This window comes from Propithecus coquereli, unplaced genomic scaffold (genome assembly GCF_000956105.1).
Source record: "Propithecus coquereli isolate 6110/MARCELLA unplaced genomic scaffold, Pcoq_1.0 Scaffold24, whole genome shotgun sequence".
Taxonomy (NCBI): Eukaryota; Metazoa; Chordata; class Mammalia; order Primates; family Indriidae; genus Propithecus; species Propithecus coquereli.
This window is the reverse complement of record NW_012147952.1, coordinates 8,037,227-8,049,675: the sequence shown is the minus strand read 5'-3', so window position 1 is coordinate 8,049,675 and position 12,449 is coordinate 8,037,227. Positions and strand designations below refer to the sequence as shown.

At 32.0% G+C, this 12,449-nt stretch overlaps 1 protein-coding gene across 1 annotated transcript in view; it reads left to right on the top strand.

Annotated features, from left to right (window-relative positions):
- LCA5 (Leber congenital amaurosis 5) overlaps nucleotides 1–12,413 on the top strand; it is a 46,111-nt gene extending 33,698 nt beyond the window's left edge. Inside the window, exons 3-7 of the mRNA XM_012646084.1 lie at nucleotides 4,841–4,978; nucleotides 6,264–6,360; nucleotides 7,092–7,234; nucleotides 9,432–9,564; nucleotides 11,551–12,413. Of these exons, the coding sequence (XP_012501538.1) occupies nucleotides 4,841–4,978; nucleotides 6,264–6,360; nucleotides 7,092–7,234; nucleotides 9,432–9,564; nucleotides 11,551–12,413 (1,374 nt within the window). The remainder of the gene's footprint in view (nucleotides 1–4,840; nucleotides 4,979–6,263; nucleotides 6,361–7,091; nucleotides 7,235–9,431; nucleotides 9,565–11,550) is intronic.
- The last annotated feature ends 36 nt before the right edge of the window (nucleotides 12,414–12,449 follow it).

Here is a 12,449-nt window from a genome sequence, read left to right as displayed (position 1 = left end):
GCCACCATGCCCGGCTAATTTTTTTCTATATATTTGTAGTTTTAGTTGTCCAGATCATTTCTTTCTATTTTTTTAGTAGAGATGGGGTCTCGCTCTTGTTCAGGCTGGTCTCAAACTCCTGAACTTGAGCAATGCACCTGCCTCGGCCTTCCAGAGTGCTAGGATTACAGGCGTGAGCCACCGCGCCCGGCCTACTCTTGTTCTTTGCTTTCTTGGCATAGATGCTACTTAGTTGTGATGTAATTTTTATACACTGCTGAATTTCTTATGCTATCAATAATATTTGGGATTTTTGCAACAATATTTGTATATAAGAATGGCCTATGATTTTATTTTCCAGCTGTCCTTATCCAGTTTTGACATCAAGAGTATAAAAATTCTTAAGAATGACATACAGTGTTTTGTTCTTTCTCTTCTCTTTTACACGTTTTAAAAGATAGGGATATCTGTTTCTTAAAATTTATTAGATTTCACCTCTGAAAACATCTGGATGTATTAATAGTGCTTATTGGGGAGTTTGTTTTTGCTTTTTTATTTCTACTTAACTACTTCACTTAATAGATTGATTCAGGAATTATAGTTCTTTTTCAGCTACTTGGAATAATTTCTATTCTGGAAAATTGTTCATTTCAGATGGTGTATTTGTTGGCCTTATTTCATACTATTAATGATTTTTAAAATACCTGCCATTTCTGTAGTTAGATTCCCCACTTTTATTCCTAATACAGTAAATATATGTATGCTTCCTCTTGATAAAAATTGCCAAAAAATCAGCATGTTTAGAAACAGTGTTATTTTGCGGTTCAGAATTAAACTTGACACATGTTCAAGGTTGTTTTACTTTTCTGGTAAATTTTTATTTTAATCATTAAATAATAACTCCTTATTCCTCCCTAATAATGCTTTTTGTCTTAAAGCCTATTTAGTTGACTAGTTTTCTTTTGACTAGATTTTCACCTAATAAATTATTTTCCTTTACTGTACTTTCAACTTTTGTTTGTTAAGCTTCATCTGTGCTTATACAAGAGTTGGCTAAATTTTTAAGAAAAGAATATAATATAAGGTTATCTTTTTCAACAAAGTTGTTATTCATTTACATTTGTTATGACTACTGAGATATTTGGATTTACATGTATTATCTTTAAAACAAAATTATTATAATCATTTCTCTCAGCTTTTTTTCCTCCTTCTTACCTTTTACTTTTTATTCTGCTTTTCTATTGATTTCAAAGTGACACATTCTATTTCTATTCTTTTAGAATTTACCCTTAAGTTTTTAAAGTGTACTTGAATTATGGAAGTCTAAAATAATTCATTTCTGTTTTTAAAACTCTGTTAGGAAAGTAGAACACTTTTTCCAGTCTCTCTCATGTCATCTTCCATATTATTATGTCTGTTTTAATTCAGTTTATTTATAAGCCTTTCTTAATTTTTTAAAAAGTACTATTAGGTTTACCATTATTTCTGGCATGTCACCATTGCTCATTATTGCTTCTTTCTTTTAGGGTTCATTTCTTCTTACTGAAATTTTTCTTCCATCGAGTGCTTCTTAGTGGCAAAATTTTTTAGTCTTTGTCTGAAAGTATTTTATCTTCATCCTTGAATGACGATTTTTCTTGGTCTTGCTTGGATTCCAGGTTGGCAGTTATTGTCATTTGGAACTTGAGTATATATTGTCTCTAGTACCTTTTAACATTTTTTTCTTTAAGTTGAATGGTTTCCTGTTTTGCATCAAAATTATCTATGGGTAGGATTTTTTAATTAACTTTTTATATTGAAATAATTTCAAGCTTACAGAGTTGCAAATTTAAAAATAGTACAAAGAACAATCCTATACACATAACCCAGATTCACTACCGCATTTATAATATGCACACATGCTCTGTCATGTGATCTCTCTGTGTCATACACATATACATAGATAATGTTTTTCTTCTGAGGGCAAGTTGTATACATCATGCCCTTTAGCCCTAAATATATCAGTGTGTATTTTTTAAGAATAAGGATATGCCCTTATATAACCATAGTACAATTATGATAGTACTATGATTTATATTTTTACAGTAATTACCTCTAATCTACTGTCCACAATATAATTTTTTAGTTGATTTAATGTCTTTTACATAAATAGCACTTTCCCTCCTCCAGTATAGGATCCAGTCCAGAGTCAGGTATTGTGCTGAATTGTCCAGGTCTCTTACCTTCTTTTATCTGGAACATATCCACATCCTTTTGTTGTCTTTTTATGACATTCACATTTTTTGAAGAATATTGTTCCCTATCCCTCTTCATTTAATAGAATATACTGAATTTTATATTTCTCTGATGTTTCATTGTGACTGAGGTTTTTGTGTTCTTGGTGCAAATATTGAATAGGTGATGTTATTTCCTACTTAAGATGTCACTTTTTGGCCAGGTGCAATGAATCACTCCTGTAATCCTAGCACTCTGGGAGGCTGAGGTGGGAGGATTTCTTGAGGTCGAGAGTTCTGAACAAGAGGGAGACCCTGTCTTTACAAAAAATGGAAAAATTAGCAGAGCATGGTGGTGTGCATCTATAATTCCAGCTACTCAGGAGTCTGAGGCAGGAGGATCCCTTGAGCCAGGAGTTTGAGGTTCCGGTGAACTATGAATACGCCTTTGCACTCTAGCCGGGGTGATAGAGCAAGACTTTCTCAAAAAAAAAAAAAAAAAAAAGATATCACCTCTAGAGACACATGATGTTCACCTGGCCTTCATTGGTAATGTTTATTTTGATCACCTGGCCAAAGTGTTGATGTATTTGTCTACTGTATATAATGTTCTTCTCCTTATAATGAAACCAATAAACGATCTGTGAAGAGCTGCTTTAAGAATATGTAAATATCTTGTTTTTCATCAAAATTTACCATTCTTTGATGATTCTTTCCTGATCCAACCTTTGTCATGATAATTATTCTGATTCCATATCTCTATATCTTCAATTCTGAACATTCTTAGCTTTTTTTGTTTTTGTTTTTCAATTTGCTTTTCTGCGATTTTGTCATTATATTTTAGATTCCTATTACATTATAAACACATTTCATAAAGAATATGGATGGCCAATAAAAATGAAAATTAACTTTAGTAGTAATCAAAGAAATACAAGTTAAAATAATTATAGTCTTTTTAGGGCTAATCTGATAGATTAAAGAATTACAATATCCACTTATTACAAAAATGTAGTGAAAAAGGCTACTCAACTTTCAAAGAGAATGTAAATTGTTAACAACCTTTCCTGAGGGCATTTTGGTTATGCTTTTCAAAAGATTTAAAATTGTATCAATGTCTATCAACTCAGAAACTTCATTTTTTTTACTTGTAAACTTCAATTATTAGTGCTTTTTTTGATGTATAACATTTTTTAATGTCTCTTTGTATTCCCTCCCTTTTTCTAATTCCTGCCCACTAATCCCCAGTTGATCTACTTTTTGTCCCTATAAAATTAGTTTGCATTTTCAAGAATTTTATATAAGTGGAATCATACAGTATATATTCTTTTATGCCTGGCTCCTTTCATTCAGCAAAATTATTTTGTGATTCAAACATGTTATATGTATCAATTGTTCATTCTTGTTTATTGCTGAGTAGTAAATACTCTTACCGTATAGATTTATACCACATTTTGTTTATCCATTAGTTTGTTGATGGATAAACAAATGATAGACATTTGGGTTGTTTCCAGTTTTTTCACAAATGAAGCTGCTAAGAACATTGATGCATAAGTCTTTGTATGGGCACAGGCCTTGTAGAATGATTGTGTCATATAGTAGGTGCATGTTTTACTGTCCAACTGTCTTCCAAAATGGTTATGCCATTTTACATTCCCACCAAAAGTGTAAGAGAGTTCTGGCTGCTGCTCATCCTCACCAACATTTTGTATGCTCAGTTTTTCTAGTTTTAGACATTCTAATAGATAAGTAGTATTGTTTCATTGTGGCTTTAATTTGCATTTCCTTTATAGCTAATGATATTGAAATATTGTTCAGTGTGCCCATTCATCTCTGTATATCTTCTTTGGTGAATTACGTGTTCAGATTATTTCCTCCATTTTTTACTGAGCTGTTTGATTTCTTATTACTGAATTTTTGAGGATACATATGTATGTATATTTAGTGAGAAAAATATATCAAAATCTCAAATTATAGACACCAAAATATTGACAGTGATTATTACAGGGTAATAGAATTATAACTGCTTTTTATTTTATATTTTTCTTTGTGATTTCCTAATACTTTAACATAAACATTTATTTCATTTGTGATAATTATTTATATATAAAAAGCCTTTTTTTCATCCAGAAGTTAGAAATGGTATTTTAACAAGTTATTATAAAAGAAAATATTTTAACCTAAATTCTATCATAAACTTCATGGAACATGTTTGAAGACCATGAAAATGGCTATTGTTTTTATCTAGACATATTTTACGTAGGTATTCTGTGACCGTTGAATAGCACTGTATAATTTCAGAAGTCTTGGTGTCCAATTATTTGCTTAAACAATGAATTTTGAAAGCCTGTGTTTGTCTGTCTTTTACTTTCAACTTAAATATCTATCCATGTGTGCTCCAGAAAAATGCTTAAGAATTTATTTACAAATTATTTTGAAAAATAAAGTAATAATAGGGTAGGTATCTTATTAAATTTTTGGTAAATCTATTTTCCAGTTTATGTTCATGAATGCTAAGTTCAGCCTGATTTATATGTCTTACACTGGACCAGTAAAAACATCATTTTGACACTACTATGTGCTAATTTTTACTGTTGGATTCTTATTAAAAAAAAAAAACAGTACTGTTTTTTATGTGTTTATACAAATAGGAACTATCGAAAAACCTTGAGCTGAGCACTAACAGTTTCCAACGACAGCTACTTGCTGAAAGGAAAAGGGCTTATGAGGCTCATGATGAAAATAAAGTTCTTCAAAAGGAGCTACAACAACTATATCACAAATTAAAGGTAAGCACTTTATTTTAAATTGCATTATTTTTCTTATAATACATATTAGATGAAAACCAAATATTTTAGAACACTTACTATTCATATTTGTAAGTTGGTACAATAAAATTTACAAAATTCTCATATTGGCAGTTAGAAGAGATTTGTTGATATAATCAGTATAACAAAGTGAAACGTTGAATACACTAATAGGAATGATGTAACTGATATAAATTGTAAAATCCTGGAAGAAAATTACGGGAACTAAAATTTTTCTGTGCTGCATGGTTGAATAACCCAATGTTCTTCCTCAGCTCACCCCATAATTCATTATTTTTTTTTTTTGAGACAGAGTCTCACTGTGTTGCCCGGGCTAGAGTGCCGTGGCATCATCCTAGCTCACAGCAACCTCAAACTCCTGGGCTCAAGCGATCCTCCTGCCTCAGCCTCCCGAGTAGCTGGGACTACAGGCATGCGCCACCATGCCCGGCTAATTTTTTTCTATATATTTGTAGTTGTCCAATTAATTTCTTTCTATTTTTAGTAGAGACGGGGTCTCGCTCTTGCTCAGGCTGGTTTCAAACTCCTGAGCTCAAACAATCCGCCCGCCTCGGCCTCCCAGAGAGCTAGAATTACAGGCGTGAGCCACCACGCCCGGCCCCATAATTCATTATTTTTAAAGTTGTCTCAAATAATGTCTTTTATTTTCACAGTGTTTAGTTGGAGCATTCAAATTATTTAATTTTGTTAAAGTAAATGTTCTTAATTCTATCTAGAGGTCATTGATGGGTGGAAATTTTGTGCAAAATTGTACCAAATTATGCATTATCATTACAGAATTTTCTTTTGTTAATCAAATTCTCGTAAAAAGCTGTAGCCCCAAAATGGTCAAGAACACCTGTGTTTAAAAGAGTGGTCTAATTTTTAACTCACCTATAATTCAGAACCCATATTTGAGAGATGCTAACTAAATTCTTTGCCTCTGTGGCTAAGCCTGGATGACAGTTAAGATAATACTAGGTTTATCAGGTAAAATGGGTAGAAAATGAAGTTTGCCTTAATAGTTTTTTTACTACCAGAACATACTGGACTTTTTAGGGAGAATAATTGTTCTACCCTAACCTTAATGCACTAGAGACATTCATTCTATGGTTTGGTAGTTACAAAAGGAAGCTGAGCCAGATATATTTCAAAATAGTAAAAAAAAAAACCAAAAAAACAAAACACAACAGTTGACAAGGTAAGGGTTTTTGTTTTGTTTTAAACTGAGACTCTGCTTCCTTAATTGTATGGAATTTGTTTTCAGGAAAAGGAGAGAGAACTGGATATAAAAAACATATATTCTAATCGTCTGCCGAAGTGCTCTCCAAAGAAGGAAAAAGACCTTACATCAAGGAAAAATGGTATAGTAGCTATTATTGTTGAAAAACTGATATTATAGCTATTAGTTATTAATAATATGATAAATTCTGAAATGGAAGAAAAAGGAAAGAACCTCACTGAAATACATTTAAATTAAATGTGTTTTTTACAACTTAAATGTTTTACAGTGAATTTTCAGAAATCCTTTTAACTTTCTCAGTTTTTTCCCCTGAAGAGAGAGGGAAAATTATGCTTTCCATAATTTTTTATAATTTTCTTATTATAATTTAGAAACTTTTATGAAAATATATAAACATACCTCAAAGTAGAAAGAATAGTATAATGAACCTTCATTTATGAATCACCTAGCTTTAGCAATTATACTTTCTACCAATTTTATTTTATCTATTTTTTCTACTTTTTTCTAGAGTATTTGAAGGTAGATCTCAGATATTATTTCATTCAAATACTTGGTATTGTTATGTAGCTTTACTTTTGTTTTTTTTACCAAAGTAAACTTCGTTTACTTCTGTGAACTGCAAAAATTTTAAAACTTATAATTATAAAAACTTTATAGCATTTATAGTCAGAATTGTCCCCAAATCAGTAATTGCCAATAAACACTAGAAACAAAAATAGTAATAGTGAGTATTCACTGAGCTGAGCAAAACATGCATTATCTCATTTAGGTGGTGAATGTACCAATTGAATTCCATATATCTTAGCATTGTTCAATGTGATTAGAAAAATTCTTTTATAATTTTCATGGTAGCTGCATGCCAGAGTGATTTTACAGACCTGTGTACAAAAGGAGTACAAACTGTTGAAGACTTAGAGGTGGAAGGATTTCCTATAACACCACAAACAATTATGTATTATGAAAACAAATGGGAAGAACCAGAACGTCTTACTTTGGTGAGTTTAGCAATTTGATTATGTGTCAAACACTAGGTTTGAAGTTATTCCTAAAAACACAATATCAAACATATTAAAATTTGGGTAATAAAGCCAGTGCTATATCTGTATGGATATGCAACTAGCCTTTTAAAGAGAAAGAGATAACATCTATGTATTTCATAAAATTCCTTTGAATTACTCTTCTGGTTCACATTGCATCTTTCAGGGGCTTCAGAAAGATGTATTGTACCTTCTGGGTTGGAGGTAGAAGAGAAGAATTTCTTTCTAAATTTCTTATCTTTTATCTACCCAGATAGTCTTGGAAAACCCTCAATGCTTTTATGTTTAAAAGCAAATTGTAGTAATTTTCAAATGATTTCTTAGAATTTGATTAATGTTTTTTGACCTCCTATATAGGAGAATTTTACAGAATGCTGAACAAGGTAATTGTAGTAGATTCTGACCTTATACCATTTAAATTAGAGTGGAATTCAGGGGGTATGTGTTGGACCTTCATTCAAAAGGACTTTCACACTAAATCACTGGAAAGTCTATTTCTCTAAGAGGGTTTTATCATTAGTGTTTACAATTTAAACTACAAAGAAAATGGTATATCAGGGTTCCAGCATATTTCATATAATATTATGTTTTTGTACCTTGTAAGTTTCCCAGTGACCCTGAAATCTCTTCTTGTGGTATAAAACAGAAAAGATGGACCGATTTGGTTCCTCTATGTACTCTAGTTTTTTAATTTGTTTGTTTGTTTATTTTTGTTTTATAATTTAGACAAGTTAGTTGTACCTGCTAAGTGTATTTCTTTCTGTATTTGCAATTTTATTGAGACTAGAATGTTTATTTCTTTGAAGTGATAAAGTGTAGAACAACGAAGTAATTCTTAACTTTAAACGGGTAAAAATAATTGATCTTTATACTTTAAGATTCAGCAGGAGAAGTATCAACCTGGTATAGTGAAAAGAGTTGGAGTTAGATCTGCTTTTTAGTTAAATTCTGATTCTAACATTTAGTTGTATGACTTCTTGGAGCTCAATTTTCTCATCTGTAAAACGGGGGTGGGTTACTTTTCAGGATTGTGGTAATGACTAATCATGAAGTTTATAAAGCTCTTGAGACTGAGCTCACCCCACTGTAAAGGGCCTCAGCCAATGATAGCTTAGTTAGAGTACAGGCTAAGCTGCTACTGGAAAGAGACTCAATATAGTGGCTTAAGTAAGAAACAAGTTTCTTTCTCTTGTAATAGACTGAAGTCAGTGGGTAATTCCAGATTGTTAGAAAGCTTTATTTCATGGTAATCGTCCCCTGTGTTATTGAGCTTCCATTTTAGAGTATAGGCCTTTTCTGTATGGTTGGAACTGGCTTAGCACCGCTGTGAGAAGGGGAAATGGGGAAGTAGAGGTCAAGCAGTTTTCGTTTTTTATAAATGTGATCAGAAATTGCACACATACTTCCACTTACCTTCCATTGGTCCTATCTAGCTGCAAGGGATGCTAGCAAATGTCGTCTCCAGCTGAGTAGCCCTGTCTTGCTAAAATATAGGAGAGTGTTACTAAAAGGAAGGTGAAATGAATACTAAGGTACAATTCTCTCTACTAGACAAGTCTTTACTACTAATAGATATTTCACTTTTATTAAGAAAAATTACACAGACATTTGAAAGGGGCCATAAGAAACAAGGAATTTTAAGTTTATAACATTGATCTGATTTGAATATTGTAAAATTTAAGAACTGGAGGCTTTGGGCATAGTATTAAATATGAACTGGAAAGATTCAATGCAGTTGTCACTGCCTGTCGTAAGTACAACAACATCTCAGTTAGCCACCATAGCTGGTTAATAGCCATTTCTGGTTAACTGAATTAATCAGATTTTGTTGTGAAAATGTACAAAGCAAGGATACTTACAAAACTTGCCTCTTCAGAATTTTCTGTAGGGGATTGGCTTTACTTTGTATTAGTTCTAATGTGTCTTATAAATGCTTCTTTAAAATTTTAACTGAAGTAAGAAATAACCCTATGTGTTTTTGAAGCATCTTCCAAAGGGTGGTAACTTATGATTTCCTGATTTCTTAATTGAAAATATGCTTTAATTTTTAACTTAGTTGGTAATCACGCTTATTGGAGAATAAATCTATGATGTTTAAATAGTTTTTCCCCCTTTGCTATATGTGAACTTGCATTTCTAAAAAAATGTATAATAGGACCTGGAACCCCAAGAACAAGATAACCATGGAGAAGCAGGGATGCTAAATCCAACTGTGGAAAGAGAAGAAAAATTCGTTAAAGATCAAGGACTCCATATTGTAAAACAGGAGGTTGAGAAGCTGGAGGATGGTAAGAAACAGAGTTTGTTTAAGCAAGTGATGAGTCAGCATCCCTTGGGAAAGAAAGGGTTAGCCTCCTCTAATATCTTCCAGCTGAACTGTTAATTAGTTGTGTAGAACAAGATAAGGCTGATGCAGTGATAGTGGATGGTGTATTAGGAGTCATAAACATTTGAATAAAGTTATTAGGGAAAGAAAAAAAGTTGAAGACTGTAAGTCAGTCACTATTTGGGGTTAAGGAATAAGGACAAGTTACCTTTAGAAAATTCAGATGAAGGAAAAAATTTCTTTGTATACTAACTAAAGCTTAATGAAGACGTAATTGAAAGACAGCCCTCTTTAATTGACTTGGCCTTGACAATCTCTAGTCCACAGACTAGCTTCTGCATAAAAATCAATGAATTATGAGGTTCTGAATATATTCCTATAATTTTTCTTTGGTTTTAATGTGTAATGTAAATCTTTAACGTGTTCAGCCATTAATGTGGAAGTTTAGTGAACCAACTCACAGAGTTTCAGATATGGAAATGAAGTTCAGGAATAAATTAATATCTGTTTGGATAAAATGTCTTAAAGGTGTGGGCAAGAGGGACCTCAGACTCTGATCTTTTGAATGTATTCTATTAGTTATATAATAGCTGCTTACAGAGAAATCCCTTTTTTTTCCTTGAGCTGAAAGTAATGGAACATAAAATCATGACCCATTGTTGCTTAAATTAGAGAGAGAGATAGAGAGAGAGAGTGTGCGTGTGTGTAGGTATGTTTATACATATATGTGTGTGTGTTTTTGTAGATATATATTTATATACACAGTATATATAAGCAGTATAATGGTTTTAATATAAGCTACATTTGCATCACTGTTGGCTAATGCACAGAGGAAGATGCTTTCACCTGTTAATCTGCAGAATAGAAAATTAGGTATTATGGTCAGTTCTGTCTAGGTAACAGGAATAGGAATAAGGTAGCAGAAGACTATCACTTCTCTTTGTCCTTTTGACTGAATTTTTTCCTGGGTTCTGTATGGAATAATCTCTGACATTAGTGAGAATGTATGTCATTTAATAAAGTTAACCATACTTGTAGTGTTTTTACATATTTTAATATTAATTTTTTCATTTGGAAGTAATTTCAAAATTATAGAAAAGTGGCAAGAATAACCAAAGAGCTATTAAATATTTAAGAATGAGTTATATATCTCATGCTTATACCCTTAAATACTTCCCTGTGTATTTCTTCAAAACTAGGGCATTCTCTTAGCCAATATAGTTTTCAACTTCAGAAAATGTATTTGATATAACACATTTACCTAATCTACCATCCATATTACAGTTTTGTCAGTTGACACAATATTGTTCTTGATAGCATTTTCTTCCTTTCAGAACATGATCATGAATTACATTTAGTTTCCATAACTCTTTAGTCTCCTTTTATCTGCAGGAGATTTTTATATATATAAGCAAAAATACATATATGGTCAGATTAACATTTTTGGTGAATACAGACCCATTTTTAAAAATAGAATGTTCTTCATTTTGTTTTTTTCGAAGTTTTCTCTTAATTAGATTCAGGTTAATGTATCTTCTGTCAGGATATGACAGCCAAATTTTTAATTTATTTTTAAGATTAAAACTTTTTCCTTCATCTGTTCCCAATCCATTCATTCATCCATCCCACCACCCATCATTCAGGTTACATCACTATATTAGTTTAAAAAAAAATAAGCAGAGAACCTTCTTCCCCATCCTTATCTTGAAGAACAAATTTTTTCTATAAATGTGAATTTTAAATGTAACATATGTTAAATATATTTTATATATATATATACACACAGTATCAAGTGTAGAAATGAAATTCATGATGTCCTTTCTCACTGTACTTATAATACCCAAATTAGATAAAGACAGTTGTTCCTTAAAGGTAGTAGTTGAATTTTCCTATTTAAAAAAATATTGACTGTTATAAAATCCCATTTTAAAAATTTGATTTCATACAGAATGGGAAAGAGAAGAACTTGATAAAAAGCAAAAAGAAAAGACATCTTTACTGGGGAGAGAAGAAAAGCCAGAGTTGGAAACTGGAAGGTATCAAATGGAAATGTACCAAATTCAAAATATTGATAAATTGCAAGAAGAGGAAGAAGAAAGACTGAAGAGGGAAATGCTACTTGCTAAACTGAATGAAATCAGCAGAGAAGTCCAAGATTCTCAGAATCTAAAATGTCCTCCTTTGCCGTTGCTACCTGATTTGGAATCAAAACTACACTCCCCAGACAGAAGCCCCAAAACATACATGTTCTCTGAGTCCTCTGAAAGATTATTTAATGGGCATCATTTGCAAGATATTCGTTTTTTAACTCCAAAAGGAGAGGGTCAGAATCCAGGAAATATTAGAAGTCCAGCTTCACCAGATGAGTTTATATTTGGTAGCTATGTGCCTTCATTTGCAAAAACATCAGAGAAATCAAATCTATTTAGCCATAAAAGTTGTGATTTGGATTTCCAAAAAAACCATATGGAAAAACTTAGTAAAGACAGTGTAGATTTAATTACAAGAAAAGAGAAAAAAGCTAATCTGATGGAACAGCTATTTGGTGCCAGTGGCAGCAGCACCATTTCTTCTAAAAGCAGTGACCCAAATTCTCTGGCTGCCAGCAAAGGAGACTTTGACCCTCTAAGTTTTATCCCTGGGGATAAAAGCAGCAGGGGTAGAGACCATGATGAAGACGAAGACTTTTTCCTCAGTGAAGGAAGAAGTTTTAATTCAAATAGACACCGATTAAAACATGCAAACAATAAACCAGCAGTAAAATCAGTTGATTCTGTAGAAGATGAAATTGAAGAAGTAGCACTGAGATGACTGACTAGAAAAACTGACATTTTTCCAATTGTAAAT